The following is a 20,737-nucleotide window of genomic DNA, read 5'->3' as shown; positions in this document are numbered from 1 at the left end:
TTCACCGTGTAAAAGGTACACGATGTCTATTAAAATATAAATATATACGTAAAAAATTTTTTTTATTTAAAAAGTCATAATGTATTTTTATTATACGCTTATTATGAATGGATTAAAATTTTTAGTAAATAAAAATGAAATTTTAAAATTACAGAAAATTGAATGAATAATAATTTTTATAAGTTATTTGGAATTTAGAAATTTCAATATTAATTATTTACAAAAATTTTAATTGCATTATAAATTTGTGTCATTTGAAATTGGTACATAGTATCAATATTGGCAACACATTGGCGTAAATATACCTCTAAGAATACCTCTAAGAATACAAATTGCTCGATTGCTAAATTCTTAATTATTATTCGTAACTTATTATTTAAATAAATTTTCTTGGTCATATAATTATTTAAGTTTATAATTAAATTAATACAATACAATTATTTTCTATAGAATAATTTAGAACTATATGAAACAAACTTTTTATGATAATCGAATGTTGCTATATTCGATTTATAATTCAATAGTATTCTCAGCGCATGCGTGGCATAGCAGTTGTAATGCTGTAATGTGCTGGACATTATCAGGAAAATTTGGTGGACCTCGAAATAAGACATTTAAATAGGTAAATAAATAGGTAAATTAATATACAAATAGACATCGCAAAAGAAGCTGGGAAAAAGTAAAAAATTCACTTTCGATGTAGAAAAAAATCTGTCAATTTTGGCCAGTTTCTCTTATTCTTGCAACAAACATTGATATCCTGCTACTTTTGCCCCGATTAAAAATAAAATATTTATATTAAGTCGCATAGAAACGTTCTTTATATGTAAATAGATACGTTTATTTTTTTATATCAATATCGATATTATACACGATATCATTTTCTTCTCAAAGATTAATTGTATTTTATTGAGATCAAACTCGCTGCGCATGCGCGAAAAACTACCTGGTAACAAAGATCCCCAACAATATCTAGACTTTTACTCCAGACTCACTGATACTCACAAGTGTCATCTGTAAACTCGCGAGTGTTTAAAAATAATGGAAGAGAAGATTGGCTCGTTAGAAGAAGAAGCTTTAAAGAGAAAAGAGCGGCTTCAGGCGCTCAAGAGGAAGAATGAAGAAGGCAAGGAAAATTCGAGCAATATGATTGAAAATTTACCGAAGTAAATTTTGTTTTCATCACTACAGGTTATCTAACCTCACTGTTAAAGTCAGTAAGAGTTTCATGTCTTTTCAGGCCAAAATTCCGGAGTTATAAACCGCAGGATGAAAGTTTGAAGAATAATATGGTAGAGGATGCGAAACCTGGTGATGTGGAATCCGTAGTTCAAGAACAATTGGACGCTGCGAAGAGTAAAGTGGTTATCGAAGAACTGGTAAGTCCTGCACAGGATATCCCATTGAATATTCCTGTAGCACCTTTACCTATCGATGACAGGATAGTTTTTTAACATTTTTATTAAAAATTAATTTAGAATTATCAAAAAAGTTAAATCAAAGATTTATTAAAATTTTCTTGATTTCTATATGTCATCATGTATTTTCTGAAAATAGCTGTATCATATTATTGAAATTTTCTTTAAAATATAATTTTTTATTTATTTAGGATATCAGTAATCTAGCACCAAGAAAACCTGATTGGGATCTCAAACGGGATATAGCCAAAAAATTAGAGATATTAGAAAGGAGAACGCAGAAAGCGATAGCAGAAGAAGTGAGAGCACGTCTCAAGCAAGGCCAACAAAATCTAGCAGCTTATGTAAATAATTCCGACAAAGGATAATAATATTGTTATTAAAACCATTTTGTAATATAAATTATATATTTTTTTATTTATAGAATATATATTTTCAACATTATTTAACATTTCTTTATCTCTTCATTATTTTTTATTTGTAACATATAGAGTATATAAATAACTTATGACTCTTTATGAAATAAACATTTTTGTTCTCTTTCTCTCCTCTCTCTTCTCTTTCTTATTTAAACTCGTTCATACAGAGAATGACAAATTCATTTATTTTAGTATCTAAGTTTAATTTTATATATTATATCTTGGAAATTATTATATCATTATTAATCGCTATTTTATTATGTACATAAGTTAACAATTTAATTAATATGTTTGTATGCAATGATCTTAAATCGCTTTTGTTAATGTTAAGAAATAAGTTATCGCTGAAATGCTAAATTATCATCTAAAATGTTTTCTATTGCAAATTTTAAATAGATTACAAAATCTATTTAAGAAATCGCTTTAGAATGAATATTTACTCAAGTAAATATTCATTATCTCAATCGATAATATCTCAATCGTCAATCCATTATAAAATATGCTTTGATTTTATAAAATATTTATAATATTTATAAAATATTTAATAGTTCTGATTCTTCACGAATTATCGTCATTCTCCTTAAAAACTAAAGTTAACAATTAAGAAACATTATTGACTAGAATGTTTCATATCAAAGACTTCATATGGCGAATAAAAAGACTGCCACAAGAGCTATCAATGCGACACACGCAATTGATACCTTGACATTTCTCTGTCCTGAATGACCACCGAAATAACGATTATGCGGCATGTGCTGTTCTTTTGGAATGTTTTGAAAAATCACTCGGTCTTCTAAAGGCTGTACCGGCCGGAAGTTGTGAGTCAATTTGTTGCCCTCGGTGTTCTGTAAGTCGCGAAACGCAGCCAACTAAAATTAAACATCCACATATATTTTTCATTGCATCAAATTGGCGTACATACGTTTTGTGTGTGTGTGTGTGTGTGTGTGTGTGTGTGTGTGTGTGTGTGTGTGTGTGTGTGTGTGTGTGTGTGTGTGTGTGTGTAAACGAAACAATTTTCATTTTTTTACGTTTTGTATTTGCATTTGTTACGAAACCTGTTTGTGTGATAATTGTTGATGATCCTTAAAGTCAATCCACGTGGCAACTTCGAGACAAGGTGGAGTGGTTAATGAGCCGCTATATGTAAAGTAGTCTTGCATGCTCGCAATATCTGGCACAAGAATTTTTTCTAATAACAAGGATTCTTGCAATATTTTCCCCTTACCCACCACTTCTATATCGGGTAGCACTTTTACAATAGGTTCGTACGTAGGATTTGGTTGACGGCTTACCTGCGTGATTTTATTAGAAAAAAATTATTTATAAATCATGTATGTCAATTAAAATTTCTGAAACAACACGACTTCTTACCTCGTACAAATATGCTAAAATAGCCAGACCATCATCATGCTTAAGAGCTTCGTCCATCGATTTGTAATCACTCTTGTAAAAAACGGCGTGCATTTCCATCGGGAACGAGTGGTTGTTAATTAAATCTTCGGATCCCTCGTAGTCGTTTTCGCCCCAATGAAAATGCAACTGTTCGAAAATGTAAATGTTATCTCTCAATGGTCCTCCGGACAACACGACCGGCTTGGATTCGTTGGTCTTCAACATAGCTAAATGCAAGAAGGAAAGAAGATTGTATAATACGTGTAATAAGCAATTATCAAAGATAACAGAATATTACGAGTGCAATAGCAATTATCAATGATATCTTTTTTTATGTAACGTCGATATTACATGTTAAATATAATCTCTGTATCTCCGAGCTCGATTACGATATTAAAATGATTAAGATCATCAACGGCGTGATTTAGCCGGCGCGTTCGCCGAGCTTTTGTCTTGGAACAAAAACTGGTGCTTGACCAGTTTTTGTTCCACACTCACTTCTATTCAACATTCATTGTGATTTATCAGTTTGTTTATACCACCAGGAACGATAATTATAATTACATGATGCAAAGTCTCTTTTTCCTGATCTTGTCGTTTCCGATTACGCCGCGACGAAACGTACTTCTCGACTTTAATCCCCCTCGCGTGAACGCGATCGCGAGGGATTTCCCAATGGGATCTCGCGTTAAGTTAAAAGTGAACGCGAGAACGCGAGAAAGCCAGGCAAATGACATGAATTCAATGTTCCTTTTTCTGCCTCGGCGTGCCGAATGCAGATCCGAACCGTGACATTCTTACCCGTGTGACCGTTGTTCGTCACGTACGACTGGCACGGATTATCAATGCCGATCAATCTCAGCGGCGGCAGGCTGATGTTCTTGACATTGTGCTCTTCTATGTTAATGGGCGACTGGTGTTTCCCGACACACGAGTGATACTCTTCACCCCAATGCGACGGACCTAACACGGAAAAACAAGATCGGCTTCATTTTCAGAATTCGTATTAATTAAATTTCGGAATAACGAACTTCTTGCGCCCACCGTGATCTCCCTCGTAACTGAAGTCTTGACTGCGGCAGAAACCTGAAAAAAAAAAAAAAAAAAAAAGAAAATATCTATTACACTTGATTGTTGAAATGTAAATCTCAGTAAAAAGGAAAATTGGGATACAATACAATGAATATTGATGAATAATGACGAGCAACGTATTAATAAAATAGAGTTTCTAATTCTAAACCATCAGAATTATTCGTTATTCATTAATATTCAGAACTCCACTCAAAGTTTGCCCATTTACTCTGAAGAGAAACACAATTTTGCCATCGGAAAATATTTACATTTTTCGAGGTATTATTATGTTTGTTCATCTTCACTCATATCTATTCTGTTATCTGCGAAAATTTCCTTTTCAAAAAGTGAAACAAACTCTAAATGGAAAACTCCATCTGAGATTAACACCATTGAGAGGCATCATCTTTATTCTCAATTTCTACTAAAAAAAAAAAAAACATATAACTCGATCTTTATAAAGATCGGTCAATATTTTCTGCCCGGTCCAGATCGACGTGCTCTCTAACGGATCGGCCGTTAAACACGCCCGGAAGATTTTCGCGGAAGTTGAAAGTGCATTTCGTACTCTCTGTCTCGAAAGACAATTGGCCGTTTCCGCGCGCTTATTGCGCCGGAATGCATCTCGAATTATCTGCTAATGAGCGTACTTCGCGATCCTTTCCTGCCGTTATACTCGCTCGGTGGGCGAGTCGTCACCTGGTTGCTTTAAGGCTCTCCGCATCTGCCCGACACATGTGACGAGAGACTCGACGTGTACTCAAGAATATGACTTTCGTTTTTTTTAGTCGAAATGGTCACGCAGGCACGGCGCTACGCCGATGTGACACGCTCCGTCTGGAGATCCTTGAAAATTTAAAGCGATTATCTCGAGAGAAATGAAATGAACATCCTCGCGGTTTCTTTTATTACGCAAAATCTCCATTGTTGCGTACGATTGCGATTACGCGAGAGACACGAGTGGAAGGAACATGTGACGATAAAAAAAAAAAAAAATTTCGAAAAATTACTACTACGTTTCCACTTTACGCAAAAATATCCCGCGGAATATCGACAGCAATCGCCACCGATCGAAGAATCGGCCAGAGCCTATTCTGCATTTTGAAAATATCACGTATTGGAACGTGCGATGATATATGTAGCAAGGGAAGAGAAGACGCCGAAGAAATGAAGGTAATCGTTGAATCAATTGCAGGCGCAAGATTAACGATAGCCGTTCTAAAAATACACCGGCAAATATATCCAATTTTGAAGATGAATGTTCGTGTAGGCGAATTATTACGATTCATCAATCTTGTATAACAAAATGACACATCGATCGATATCGCGTGGCCATACGATATAATTGTACACTTGAGAAAAGCGCATGAAACATTTGTCAATCTCAATTGTTAGAACTTCCTTTTAAAATTAAATCAACGACATCACGTTAACGCGGTCGCGCGTTATTCGATTACGCTCTCAATCAAACTTTCGAGGAACATCAACTTTCGCAAGCTCCTCCTGTGACTTGATAAAAATTCTTTCGTCAAGTCAGCCTCAACATTCCACCTGCCAATTCATCAAAAAGTTATCTCTTAACGAGACATCTGTACGCAGTGTATCACAGTGAATTTATATTTTTACGATAGCAAACAAGTTTCTGTGACGATCGTTCCAAAGTTTCGTTTGCTCGCGTTACGACACGAGACGATTATCGCACTGAATTTTGCAAGTTCTAGATCTTTTCTTAATTATGATTATGATTACGAGCACAACGCGCTTTTTAAAGCGCGATAGCAAAAGTGACTTATATAAACATACACGCGAAACCGATACAATACGAAATGATAATGCCTGTAATAGTCGAATGTATCGTGACTTTTATCAGACTTTTATCAGACTCACTAAGAAAATATAAGATTAGTTTGTTTTAAAAGGATCAGTCTGCACTCATTTCGCAATGTGTATGATGGATTAAGAAAAATCTGTCGTGTCACAGATAAAAATTTGGTTCTTTTTTCTTCAAACAATAATAATAATAATAATAATAATAATAATAATAATAATACGTTCTATTCAAGAATAATAAAAAGTGTGCATTCAATATGTAAAAGTATTCAATCACATGATTAGATATATATATATATATATATCACTACACAGTAAAAAAAACATTTTGTATTTGTGTTAAAATCGATCCTTGTTAAAATTTTTGTGTTAAATAATCTACATATTTATATGTAAATTTAACACGTCTACTATGTTAACTGACCTTAACAAAATGTAAAAATATTAAAATGTAAAAATATTAAAATGATTTAAGAAATGTGTTAAAATAACATACAATTCATACGTATTTATTCAATATGTTAAAATTTACACAAAAAAAAAATGTTGGTTTTACTCTATAATAGGAGTGGGGATGACTTGTTATTATTCTTTGTGTGGTTTTGGCACAATCTCGAATTTTGACGCGTCTCAATATGTTATTTTATATCATAAAAATTATGTTAATTCTAACACATAATTAACTTCAAATTAAGATCAAGAGTACATTTCTCTTTTGTTGAAATATTAACATAGTGTTGGTGTTACTATTTAACACATTCATATTACGTTAAATTAACACAAAATTTTGAGTGGACCGTTTGGGACATGCGATTTATGTTAAATTCAACATATTTTTTCCAACAGTGTACGTTTATTTATCATGATTTAACTTGTCTAATGTGAAAAAGTTTTTCTTATGTTCATCATGTTCGTATGATTATCATTATTCGTATCGTTTATGTTAATGATTGTTTTTACAGTGATTGTTTTATCATAACTTATATGTAAAATTTAATTGGAAAAATTTGCAGAAAATTTAGATATACTTGCCGAATAAAATTAAATGTTTGTATTTTGAATCTTGTTAAACAAATTTGCGCTTTCTATTGACAATTTTAATTGCAAATTCCGTATCTTCTGTAAGTCGCCGTTCTACTGCGATAACTTCAATGCATATTGATACATATCGTAAAGTGGGCAAATGTATTTAACTCTTACCATTTGAATGTTATAATTGAAAATCTTAAGTCAATTCTATACATACATTTATACGTTACAAGACAAATAATATATTTATTTTATTTTTCTTTATTTGCATATAAACTAATCACTTTAATCGCATTTGAAACTAAAAATAGATTTCGTTTGACCGTTTATCATTAAATAGAAATACGTATATAACAAAATGTTTTACAAATTACAATATAATGTCATACGATATTTCAGATCGCGAATCGTGATAAACTTCGTAGAGAATATCAGATAATTTTATTATTACTTTATTATCGTAATTTCCTTCACCGAGGCTAATGTCCAAGTTCCAATGCTTTTACAACTAGCCACAAGTAAACAATCGTCAGAGCAATTTCTTCGAATACTATTTTTAATATATAATGAGAAAAATATATTCTAAGTCTACATCAATGTCAGAACGATAATTTTGAGAACATTATTTAATTTTTTTATAATAAAATGGTAAATATTATCATAATTTAAGGAAATACATATTCTATGTCAACATAGAACAACAGCAAGAAGGCATTATTATAATGACTAAAGTGGAAAATATTAAATAATTTATCAAATAATTTATCAAATAATCAAATATCAAATAATTTATGCTTAAAATCAAAATGCAAATATACTAGTAATTCTTGTTTCTTGATGCTGCGTGAATGCAAGACCACCACCGAAACGATAAGCCGAGCAGATAACGAATAATACTTTCTTTCCGCAATCTGCAAAGCCTAAGAATCCAACACAATTGACAATATGGTCTTGACGAAATGGAAAAAGTCCCTTGGGGGACTCTTCTATGCAAAGGATCTATTCCGAAGGGTTCAAGCGTTCGGCCGGAGGCTCACCCGCTAGGAGGAGGAGGCCGAGATAAAACCGGGAGGCCGAAAACACCATGTTCGTTCACCCCGTCAGCATGCACCGTGAAAATCTCGCGGCACTGGCAACGACTCGCCGATTCGTCGAGGAATCAGCGAGGTAATGCGAAATGTTTCTGTTACGGCCGGTGATAGACTGAGCACTGCCGGCTCGGTCGACCATGTTAAATAAGAGTCCGCCGCTTCTATTTCGCGACGTGCGATTGACTTCGCGTAATCGCGTCGACAGCGGGAAGGGAAGAACGATTTGTTTTTCACGACGGCCCGCGGAATCAACGTGCCGAGTAATGACTTCAAGACGCGACCCTGAAAATCCGGGCAAAAAAATGGGCGAATTAAAAACAACCGGTCCGATAAGAGTCCACGCTAGATCTAATCGGCAAATCCGAGGATCGCCTGATCGCTCAAATCCTGTACGTCGCGTGTACGGTGACAACTGGGAAATCAATTGAATGAAAATTATAGACGGTCGTTCAGGAAATTTATTATTTTAAAAATGTATTGTTTCGGTAATGGTGTACGCAGGTTGGAAAAGTTTGTATTTATATGCGGCACTCTTGGTCACTCTTGGTGCTGTGTACAGATTTATGTTTTATGAATGCAGCTTTATGTGCGTTTATCTCGAATATGTTATTCAGTATTTAGCAGTCCGTTTAATTAATACAGGCGGAAATCTTTTGAATATATATCCGGCGATGTGTGATGAATAACTTTACGGTACCTTCCTACCGCCGCGCTTTTCGGTATCCCTCAACTTCCGCTTTGCAAGATTATTCACTGTGGTTTTCTCCAACATAAATTCAAACGACTGTAATCCGCGACAGATTTGTTGCACAATTCGCGATCTCATTTCCTAAATTGGCTATTGAAAGATTAATAACATCCTGTTTTTGTTATCAATATGTGATAGAACGACATCCTTCTATCAATGGCTGATCCTATCATAGGATGATTACTGAATCCTTATCCTTCCATTATCTCTAGACTTTATTTGCGGAAACAAAAAAAAAACCTTAAGTAGCTTGAGAAAAAAACACGGAAACTGTACATAAAATCTATATATGAAAAAAGAAGTAATTATGTAAAATGATATCCTGTAAAAAAATGTTAATTTGTAATACTAATTAATTATTTGTATCACATTTGCATTTATGCATTTTCACGCAGATTTAAAAAAATTAAAACAAAATGCATTTAAAACAAGGCATTTTTGCATTTTGAACAATTGTTTAGACACTTAATAGTTCGCTTGTATAAATTAAAAAATTTAAATTTTAAATTTTATTTACGAAGAAATATCAAAATATTAAAATATTATTCGACTTGTGCTGCGGCATTAAAGAGAGAATTTCATCAAAACTGACAAGGCGTTCGATTTCTTAAGTGTTCCGCAATGGATAGTGGTAAATGTATAATAAAAATCTTCTTGCGCGAGGCAGGGCATTAGTGTTGAGCGGGGTTTAGCGCAAAACATAATCAGAGACGGGATTTTTACAGGTTTTCGCTCTAGTGAAATATTTATACCGACAACACAATACGTTCACATTTTCCGACTAACTGTGTATTGTATTACGTAAGAATGATTGATCGCGCGAATCAAGGAATCCGATCCGAGTGTTTCCCTTCCCAATTAGTTCTCAGTTCTATTTGCGGTGTGTTTTTCCGCAATTTGACTTTTTGTCCAAGCAAATCGGTGTTGCACGACCGATTGTGCGTTACATCTCCGATAAAGGACCCAAGCGATGCGCGTGCAACGCAAAGTGTCACGCTCATTAAAATTCATGCATTAATATCGGGACGAGATATCGCTGCTAGAATTCTGGAAAATTAACGTAATTGGTCACGCTTAACAATGCAACGTCGGTGAACGACGGAGGCATAACGTTACTGCTCGGCTATTGTTTGTCGATTGCACAACGCCAGAAATTGAGATAACAATCGGCTAAGGTAATGTGTGCGATACAGCTCGCAATTTGTGGTTACCCGATTGTCAACGTATCATCAATCACGATGTGTACAATGTAACCTGTTGTTAGCGATATAAATTGGAGGGTGGTGAAGGAAATAATTACAACCGTCTTGTGATCTTTACGCGCATCTCGCGCGACATTTAACGCTATGAGAGGTGATTAACTTCGTTCGTCGGATTGACGACACGCGAATTTCATCCGCTACTGAATCTGATCTCCTCTCGTTGTAACGCGTTGACTGATTAATTGCCGAATAAATTAAATGCATTTTCACGCAGCTTACTTCTTTTATTCTAATTAATTTATTCCGCAATTGGGGGATTTTTATAATAAACGTTACATAATGAATCATTACTTTTTATTGACGAATTTTTTGTGAAAACTTATATTGTGTAAGAAGAATTTATTTATCTATATATTACCATATATAGTACGGAAACATTTCAAAGAAATTTCAAAAATATTTTATTGAGTGAATGGATCGTATCACGTTGCAAAATTTTGCAATAACAAAATTTCTGCAATTCTTGTACTTGAAATCTTACAGAAAAGTAATTAAAAAAATCTATCTTTTAAAAAAAATATTGCTAAAGAATTACTAAAACATTTTTGCCATTTCAGAAATCTTTCAAAAGTATTTCAAAAAGATTGCAAGCTTGCTAATTATTTTCCTGTAAGATTCCAAGTATAAGAATTATTTTGCTATTGCAGAGTTGTTGCAGAAATACTTGGCAATGTTTACAGAAAATTTAAGTCCATCAGATGAAACATTTCTAAGATGTTCCTTGCTACAAAAATACAATCACGTCTTTTGCACACAGATAAAGAGATTATGTTTGTTATTGCTTATAGCAATTTTGATTATATAAAGAGTCCGACAATTTTTAACACGCATGCGAGAAACGGACTTCTCTTAGTCATAACCTTAGACATAATTATTTTTTCAAATTTATTACATATACGTAATGTGAAAGGTTGAAATAATTTTGAAAAAATTTTTTGTAAGAATCGGTGTTACATGGGTATTAAATATTTATTTAGTAATTAAACTATTAAAGCAATTATATAGAACTTAGTGAAAAAGATTTTTTATATTAATTATGTATGATTATATATAATTATGTATTAATACATATATTTATAGATAATCATGTATATATTATTATATATATTTATATATAATTATGTGTAATAATATCTTATTATATTTAATTGTATATAGTTATATCTAATTATATATGGAACATTTGTTACTGGATATGACTTAAAAATCACCCGTTTATAATTTTATTCATCATAATTATCATATTATCATAATTTTTAATTTAAAAAGATACATAAATTAACAACAATCTTAGATTCGATTTTTAGATTCAAAATTTTGCTTCTGAAATTTTACATAAACTTAAATTCAAAGAGCGCGAGTCTGAAATGTCGCTGAGAGATCCGAGGAAACACCGATTGCACGCTTGCGTAACGTCGACGACGTTGTTGTAAGCGCAACTGAACCGTTCTGTAAAAAAAAAAATCACAGAGAGGAGAGCATTCCGGAAATTCGAAATCGCATCGTCGTCGTTCTCCCTTCCAAATGGAACGACGATTCATACCGTCATTTTCGCTTCCGATACGCTCGTTTCCCGCGCGTGGATAGCGCTCGTGTCGCGATAAGGGAGTCTCCCGCGATCGAAAAATCCCTAGGTCGTTATTCGCGCGTGCGCGCGCGCGCGCGGGCGGTTACGCAGCTTACGTCGCTACGTTCAGCCCGCTCGCGGACTGGTCGCGACGGCGGACCGTGCGACCAATCAGAGGGCGCGCGCGTGCGATCCTGTGGCACGTTCGCACGCGGCGCGGCGCGCTGCGCGTCGAAGCGGGAGCGTGTGTGTCGCGCAAGAGCGCGTATTCTCGCCGTGGTTATACGTATGTGCGCATCTCCGTGCCGCCGTTGCCCGCCGTCGATGTCGGCGTTGCTCCGCCGCTTTGGAGCGTAGCAAGGGCCGCGCGCCGCGGGACCCGGGTGTACGCCGCGGGGCCGCGTGCTATCACCGTCTGCGATATTCGCGTGCGCGCGAGGAGCCAGCAACAGCTCGTCGCGACCAGTGACAACATTTATTTTCGATACGATCGCGAAGGGACGAGAGAGAAAGAGAGAGGGTGAGAGCTGGGAAGGAGGGAGAGACAGAGAGAAAGAGAGAGACAGAAGAAGCTCTGTTCACCCCTCCCCCGCCCCGCCGTCCCGAACTGTTGCAACGCGAATTGCGGGAATTGTACTCCGTGGGAGTGAGAACGAGACAGCCAGTATAAGCAGGTAAAACGGACCGGGGAAAAGCTGCTAAATTGATGGTGGAACGGCAATTTTTTGCCTGATTGTGCGATTGTGTGTAATCGCGCCATAATTGCACGAGTCTTTTAATGGGCAGTAGTGAGAGAAGGAGGGAAGAAGAGAGAGAGAGAGAGAGAGAAAGCGAGCGAATGAGTGAAAAGGACGGGAAAAAACGAGAACGCGACGAAGAGCGAGGGAGAGGGAAAGAGAGAGAAAGTGCTAACGAATGTTACGACAGGAGAGAGAAAGAGAGAGATGGAGTGATCGTGTGTGCGTGTACGTGAGAGGAAGTTTGACAGTAAAACGAAGCGGGAACGAACGCGACAGCGCGGGGAGCAGCTTGAGGGTGGCGGGGGAGAGTGGAGGCAAGAAGAGGCGGGGAATTCTCTCTCCGTCAAAATGTCGCTGAAAACGCCAACGCGGATACAGTGATCGTTGCCGCTCGCCTAACTCGCGAGGCACGTCTCCCCTCGAGCCCTCGAGTCTCGCTGCCCTTCTCTCCCCCCTTCTCTCTTTCTCTATCTCTCTCCTCTCTATCTCTCTCCTCTCTTCCCTCTCTATTTTCCGATCTCGTTCACGGCGAGCAGGCGGCTCTACGGTCTTGTAGCGGAGAAAGAGAAGATCGCGGGTGCATCGATTACTCGCGTACACACAGGTCACCCGGTTTGTTCCCCACATTTGTTTCCCTACGCGTTGTCGTTCGTGTCTCGTCCCATCCCATCCCATCCCATCCCATCCCGTTTCGTCTCGTCTCGTCTCGTCTCGTCTCGTTTCGTCTCGTCTCGTCTCGTCTTGTCTTGTCTTGTCTTGTCTTGTCTTGTCTTGTCTTGTCTTGTCTTGTCTTGTCTTGTCTTGTCTCGTCTCGTCTCGTCTCGTCTCGTCCCGTCTCATCCCGTCCTGTCCCGTCCTGTCCTATCTCATCCCATCCCATCTCATCTCATCTCATCTCATCCCATCTCATCCCATCCTATCTCATCCCGTCTCGTCCTGTCTCGTTTCGTTTTCGATAGCGGAATATCTCTCTCTTCCCCTCCCCTTCTCTCTTTCCCTCCCTCCCTTCCTCCCTCCCTCCCTTCCTCCCTCTTCTCCTCTCTCGTTTCCTCGGTTTCCCTTACAAGGGCGACAGGTTCCGGGGGAGACACCTCGATTCGCGAGTGAGGTCCTCGTGCTCGTCCCAACGTTAATATCACGCCTCCAGGTACTGGCGCGATTAGAGAAGACAACCTCCCTCGCCTCCACGGCGATGCCCTCCGCGCGCGGACAGTAACCCCCCTTCTGCGTTAACGGTGAAGTCGGCTCGTCACACTCGGCACCTAAACTCGACTCCGACCTTTTGTTCGCGCCGCGGCTCTCGGGTCCCCCCCCCTCTTCTCCTTCTCTCCCTTCTCCCCTTATGCCGCACGCCCCTCGGCTCCCCGCGACGCTGCGCGAACCTCTCTTCCCGCGACCGTTAAACGGCTCGCCTTCGCCACCACGATCCAGCCTGAATTTAATGGCCAGTCATGGGTCTATGTCGGCCGGACTCGGACTAATTCGAAACTCCACATCGGACATCGTCGGCTCCGATCTGACGATCGCGGCGCGGAGCCACGCGGGACGTGCACATGGGCTTGGAGACGGAGCCATCGGCAATCGGCCGATGGGTGAGCCTAACTTTGGCTGACGTTCCCGCCCCCATCCCCGTCTTACGTTTGCGGTAGTCGCGTGCGATCGACGTAGGACGAGAAGTCTGACCGATCACGACTCCAGAATCGCTCGATACCGAGGCCGAATCCAAGGCCAGAGAAACGGACTCGATCCGAACGCGGGGATCAATTAGGAATGAATAGCCGTTGCTCAGCATCTTGTTCACCCTTGAGGATCCACGAAGTACCGTTTCTCCTTCCGAATTCTCCGTTTGGTGGACCGTTGAGAGTCTTTTCCCGAATGTCCTAGGCATCGCTGAACAAAATCTTTCCATACCATTCTCGATCCTCGATTCTCGATTCTTCCATTACTCGATTGTACTACCCGGGAAAACCCGAGGTCGACGAGGTAATCGAGAAAAAAAAACATTCGCAACGAACAGGTGATTCACTTTTTTTGTGTTCCACGAGATATCTGCAATTTCTCTCGAAGGAAAAATAATTTACAGTGAAAATGGTCGCGGAAACGGTCGCGAAAAACGCTTCATCAGGATGAATCGTAACGGAATGTGATTACGCATTCGGTAAGAAGCGTGAGAAGAGTCGTCGTTCTAATAGCTATTCGAATTTGGAGTATCATCGGTGTTCCGCGCAATCCGTTCGCTTTTATCTGGGTGACTGATATTCGACTCTTGTCTGGAGTACACAGACGTTCGTGTGGATCTTCAAGATCTTGATAGAGAAGCAAGTTCGTTGACTTGGGGCCACGGTTTGCTATTTAAACAAAACAGCTCGTACAAAACTTCATTGTTTGTATGTAGGAAAGATAAAACACTTTAGTGACGAAAATATATTACGGAGATAGTACTGAGAACGGTTAACCTCCTGCTGGCATTCTTCAGTTTTGTAATTTACAACGCATTTGTAAGTTTCTTCAGAAAAAATTGGAAGTGCTTGTTTGTAAATTATATGTTAATAATTACAGCTACGTATTCGACAAAAATTATTAATGTCTAGAGATTAATTACAAAAATTATTTCTCTTCGTTAAGATTTTGTTTAGGATATATTTATATTACGTTTTGTTACTGTTGTGAGAGTAACGTTCAGAAAAAATGATTGTTAAAAAAAGTTATCAAAAAGTTTTTAAAAAATGAAATATTCGTCGTGTCACGCAACCTTTAAATTTTGAAATACAAAACGTGAATGCCAAGTTAATTGTACGCAGTATATCCATTTATCTAATTCTGACAGATCGTGTTACGCATATTTATATATTTATATGACTATGTGTTTATTGTTATGTTTTGTAGAGAAAAGATGGCTTGTTTTACTTCAGGTTCTGGATAAACTTGTTTATTAAAAAACAAGAAAAATGGTATCGACACGTCAATCAAGTAACATGGGAAGCAGCAGTAGCAGCGGATCGGTTGGTGAAGTTGTGGAAGTAAATTCGTTAAAAAAGCACCATTCTGTAACAGCTGGTACGTCTAACAGTGGGCCCACCATTGAATCACGTAATCTGAATCTCTTGGACTTACCCGTTGAAGTCCTCGAAAAAATCTTTGGCTACCTAGGCTTTAATATGGTAGCCCACATGCGCCTGGTAAATATCAGCAAATTTAACAGTGCTTCATCCATTTTCTTTGATCGAGCTACTATAGCAAGCGTTCCATTCACAGGTTTGCCATCAACTGGACCGTATTTGTGGATCAATATTGAACTCTACATTTCAAAAGCTACAGGCTCAAATGTTAAGCCGTTTTCAGAGCATCAAAGCACAAATGCCCAGACGCGAATCCGCACGTCGGAATCACCCATTGGCGTGCGAGTCTGATATTATAGAAACTCTGCATATGCGGCTTACTCTACTACAAATGAGTTTCGGCAAACATATTGAACGGAAGCATTGCTGCTTCTTCCCTGGTGAGGTAAGTACTAAAGATATTAATAAAATAAGAACTGATGTCATCTATTACGTGATTTGGATATAATAATGGCGGAGAAATGAGAATAAAAATCTTTTTATCGTTTTCACAGATTTTAGATGAAGTTTATCGTATTCTTCATTATATAAAGGTCACTCCGAAATTACAAAGACCTTACAAAGTCACAGATGAATTGTTTGATCTGAGCACTATGGCCATGGAATATTTCAAGGAACACATTGAACCAACATTACCAGAAATACCTTATTTTGGTGCTGACTTTCTGGATCTTGCAGGAACATTCTCTTGTAAGTGAGCCATTGATTCAATACTTTTCACTGTGTATTTTTGTAATGCAAATTTCATTGAAAATACTTTCTTTGCTGTAGCTTCTAGTAGCGTGAGTAAACCATTTATGTGCCTGGATTCTGCGCCCTTAACCGTTGGAAATGGAAAAACGGGTAATGCCGGTGAGGAAGAAGGTTCTTCGTCGCATTGCTCGGACGATCCTGGTCTCTTGGAATCCAATGTATCACCTCCACAATCGAATATGGTTTTGCGAAAACGAATTCGTAAGATCAAGCAGGGCATGAGACGATACAACAGTCAACTAACATTGATGCGCAGGGATTTGAAGAGTTGCAAGGCGAAAATTGCGGATCAACAGAAACAGATTGTGGAATATGCTACTCGATTAGATGACAATGACAAGAAGAACGAAGAAACATCGCGGAAATTCAGCACACTTCTACAGGTATATTTATTCAATTGGTGCAAGTACAAGAAAGTGTTCGTATATGCATTTCTATTTCATGGATATACGAATTTTCCTTGTCTAGGAATTGAACAAGTGTAAAACTGAGCTACAATATTGGCGATCCAAATCACCAGCGATACCAGTGTGTGTTGGTTGTGGCCAATCAATGCCAGTACCTACGGAAGATTTGCAAGCTTTAGCCAATCAGGGAGTGCTGCCAGATACGTTTGGCGAAGGACACGACTTCATTCCCATCGCGGATGCTCACAGTCCCACCGAAGTGGTACAGCAATCTGTAGTTACGCAATCTCCGTCGACGCCGACGGTGGACATGGCACCTCCAAAGGCTCCCGTGCCTTCGATATCCTTTAAACGGAGATCTACCGTAGAGGAAACGTCGAGTGATGCCGCGAAAAAATCACGTCGCACTGCCAAGTCTCGTCAGGCTAAGCGCTCAAAGATATAAATTGATAACACTGATCATGGTACAAATATTCAAACCAGTCTCTAATGAGTTTCTGAAAACTTTCTATGATGATTTATGAACGTTTCTTTATGCCAGCAAGCTGATATGATCTTAGAAGAGTACAAAATTTCTCACTGAACGTCCTGCATCTCGCGCAACGAACCTCGTTTTGAAAATTTTAGCTGTATTGATTGTCGCGATTGTCAAGATCGCCAGTTGATTTTTCAGTTATCTCACGGAGTTATCGCCGCCGGCACATGGCGCACATTGATAAATATTCTAAAAAAGCCTAGCCAATCATTCGCTGTGCTCATAAAGCAACGTCAAACTATACTTTCTTGAATTCTTGTTAGAATTCATTTGTTTTTTCTTTTTTTAATTATTATCGCGGTACACTCAAGGATAATAATTAAAATCATGTCCGTCATGTTTGTCTTTATCATGCATTTAGCAGCGGTATCGCACGAAAGAATGTAAATGATATATGGCGACGAAGACTCATCTTCCATTTTGCTCTTCGATCAAACATACAAACATGTAGTGGTCTCGTCTTGTTTTTTCAATTGATATATCTTTTAGTAGAACATTTGAATGATTGGATATCGCGATTTTAAAATTTTGATCGAATACGACAATATGGGAAAATATATAAATTCCATAATGCGAATCTATATAAATTGAATTGATACAAAACCAAATAATTTTTAGAAAATTATAAATTTATTCAAGCATTTGGATCACTTATTGTCTATAGATCGAATTGATGCAAACCAAATAATTTAAAAAAAATGATTCATTTGAGCATTTATGGGCTGTACTCTCTATGGCATGAGATAGCTCGTGGTAAACTCGTGTTTAAAGGATTTTAAGTGCGATTTGTGTATAAGATGAAGTATCTAGCAAATTTTATTTCGCGATATCAATTAAAAAATACTAGAAGAATTCACGATCAGTTCGTTCAGATAGTGCAAATACACCAACAACCATATCAATTTGTTTTTATTAATTACGCTCGTTCAAATTAGAAAATAGATTCTTTTACAATCATTAGATATTTTATTGTCCAGCTGTAGAAATAATTTATGTTCCATGTTCACATACTCCGATTGAATTGAATTTGTGGCTGGATGAAATCAAAAAAGATTTAAAAGTATCTCAATAGTAAGATGCGAAACAATCAGAAAAAATATCTGACAAGAATTTACATCATATTAAAGAGCAAAATGTTGAAATGGATACTTGGAAAGGTGTTAGTTTATTTTTATGAATGCGCCATTTTACCAAAACAATTATGAAATGGCGTATACATTGCAATATTAATAGAACTAGATAATTATTTATAGGAATTATTCTATTTAGATAAAAGAAAACAAATTGGGTATCATACCATTTTTATATATTATGCGGAAAAAGAATGAAGTTTTGTTAATGAATAAAATCGACAGAAATTTGTATAAAAACAATGTTTGAAATTTAAAATAGTGGACGTTCATGTTTATAAATTATAATAATCGAGGATATTTGCAATCGGTTTTGGAGGTCAGATGGTTTACATTGCGTGATAAACATTATTGATAGGAGCAATTAATGTCTTATTTGCACCGATTATCCAATTAATAATCTCAAAGCAGTGTAGTTAGATATTGTGAGTTATTCATGATTCTACTTATAAAAAGATGGAAAATACAGATAAATATATAAGTGAATGATACTTTATATATATATATATATATATTACAAATATAGATATATTTATATATATATGTATTTGAACATATATACGTATATATAAATATATGCATATATAGTTGAGTGGTACTTGCCAGAGGCGTGCATACCACACAGAACACTTTAGTTTAAACTTTAATGGAACAATAAGATACAATGATTAATTAATTAATTGAATGATTAATTAATTAACGATAAAATAATTGAAATATATATGAAAAAATATATATATAAATATATATATATATATATAATTTTTTATCGATGTCAAAAGGAAAGTAGAGAAAAAAGAAAAACAGAGATAACTTAGGGTGTGAATGGGAGAACGTTGCGGTGCGCATACGTGTGAGGTGAATGTGTGATATGTATGAAATAATGTACTAAATTTGGACTTCGACGAGAATTAAATTACGATGTGATGCTTTATCGATTTAACCGCGGGAAAGTGACCTTTATCCAAAATATAAAATACACGTGGAGCGTTTTTTCTGGCTGCGACATGTAAAACTTCACTTAATGTTACGTTGAATAGCGCATTGCGGGGGCGGGCATAGCCAAATCGTACGTGTCGGAAATTTCGAAATGCTTGTATGTACGTTCACTTGCAGAAACACTCGCGCGCAAAACCTAGCGGCGGCGGCGGCGTGTATCCCGGACATCTGGAGGATGAGACCATCCGTAAAATGAAAATTCGCATCGAGACTCTGTTTCGTCTTTCGGGCCCCTAGGAACGAACACATAGATCCGAGATCGACATCTACAGTGGCGAATTGCGTTAGATGGTGTCGATTAACTCTTGACTGACTGGCAATCAAATTCGTACTTTTTGTAGTCTTTTTTTTTTTTTTTTTTTTTTTTTTTTTTTTTTTTTTTTTTTTTTTTTTTTTAATTATTCGACACTATGTTTCTAGCTTCATGTTGTCCGATACTAATCCTGATTAATAGCAACATTTCTTTTATGACAACATTTGAATAACGGAGACTAATAATCGTCAACATCGGAGCTGATCGACCATCTCGATACAATTCAGCCTAAACATACCTCACGTATACACGCATATTAAATACATAATATAACATCTCTTTTTCGACGTCATGTTGAACGATTCACGCTCCTCTCTCTCTTTCTCGGCTTTCCGACATAATCCGTCCCCGAACGATACAAATGTAGGACCGTGTATTACGCATATTATCGGATCTAAGTTAGACGTACGATCGAGTATAACAGTGAATATGCGAATTAGGAGTAGAATAATTTTCTAGACGGTAGAAAAATGCTGTGTGCGTGCGTGCGTGCGCGCGCGCGCGCGTGCAAGGGGGGGGAGGGTAAGGAAATGAAGGAGAGGAAAGAAGGATATGTCTCTTCCTCTCTCTCCCGGGATTATTTGCATCACCCCCGGAGCCCTGCTATCTGCAAGCGTATTAATGCAAGCAAACGGTTCTTGCCTCAGGTACACAATAGACAAATACCCATGATGATACCGGAAAACGTGTACACTTCACGGAGTCAAAACGGCGATGTAGGAACATAATTTGCCAGCGTTGCGGCGAGAAGCGCTGTAACGCCGAGGAATATGGATATATTATTATCTTAAATGGTTTTACGTGTATTAAAGCGATTGTAAATATATATATTAGATACACCTTATAATAAACATAATTTAACATACGCTGATGTTTCAACTTCAATTTTTCCATCCTAACACCACTGGTGG

At 37.2% G+C, this 20,737-nt stretch overlaps 3 protein-coding genes across 11 annotated transcripts; 2 read left to right on the top strand and 1 right to left on the bottom strand.

Moving 5' to 3' along the window:
- Positions 1-967: 967 nt before the first annotated feature.
- LOC105422632 (coiled-coil domain-containing protein 12) lies at positions 968-1,945 on the top strand. The gene is made up of 3 exons (XM_011632083.2): positions 968-1,166; positions 1,241-1,379; positions 1,610-1,945. Exons 1-3 carry the CDS (start codon positions 1,042-1,044, stop codon positions 1,784-1,786), a joined length of 441 nt encoding a protein of 146 aa, XP_011630385.1. The 5' UTR covers positions 968-1,041; the 3' UTR covers positions 1,787-1,945.
- On the bottom strand, positions 1,807-8,360 carry LOC105422631 (carbonic anhydrase 2). Its single transcript, XM_011632082.3, has 6 exons — positions 8,200-8,360; positions 4,277-4,318; positions 4,034-4,195; positions 3,212-3,459; positions 2,896-3,132; positions 1,807-2,706 (listed from the first exon to the last, which is right to left on the bottom strand). Exons 1-6 carry the CDS (start codon positions 8,246-8,248, stop codon positions 2,479-2,481), a joined length of 966 nt encoding a protein of 321 aa, XP_011630384.3. The 5' UTR covers positions 8,249-8,360; the 3' UTR covers positions 1,807-2,478.
- Positions 8,361-12,034: 3,674 nt separating this feature from the next.
- dmpd (F-box protein dampened) lies at positions 12,035-20,691 on the top strand. 9 transcript variants are annotated; one of them, XM_011632084.3, is made up of 6 exons: positions 12,035-12,504; positions 15,483-15,749; positions 15,826-16,074; positions 16,184-16,379; positions 16,461-16,825; positions 16,911-20,691. In XM_011632084.3, exons 2-6 carry the CDS (start codon positions 15,519-15,521, stop codon positions 17,292-17,294), a joined length of 1,425 nt encoding a protein of 474 aa, XP_011630386.1. In that variant the 5' UTR covers positions 12,035-12,504; positions 15,483-15,518; the 3' UTR covers positions 17,295-20,691. The 9 variants fall into 9 exon arrangements, with proteins under 9 accessions (XP_011630386.1, XP_011630387.1, XP_011630392.1 ...); XM_011632085.3 differs by having other exon boundaries at positions 15,457-15,749; XM_011632090.3 differs by lacking the exon at positions 12,035-12,504 and adding an exon at positions 13,213-13,717.
- Positions 20,692-20,737: the final 46 nt, after the last annotated feature.

The sequence above is a fragment of the Pogonomyrmex barbatus genome, unplaced genomic scaffold (assembly GCF_055798465.1).
Source record: "Pogonomyrmex barbatus isolate J1 unplaced genomic scaffold, ASM5579846v1 scaffold1, whole genome shotgun sequence".
NCBI lineage: Eukaryota > Metazoa > Arthropoda > Insecta > Hymenoptera > Formicidae > Pogonomyrmex > Pogonomyrmex barbatus.
The sequence above is the reverse complement of the archived record's forward strand: the minus strand, read 5'-3'. Positions and strand labels throughout refer to the sequence as shown.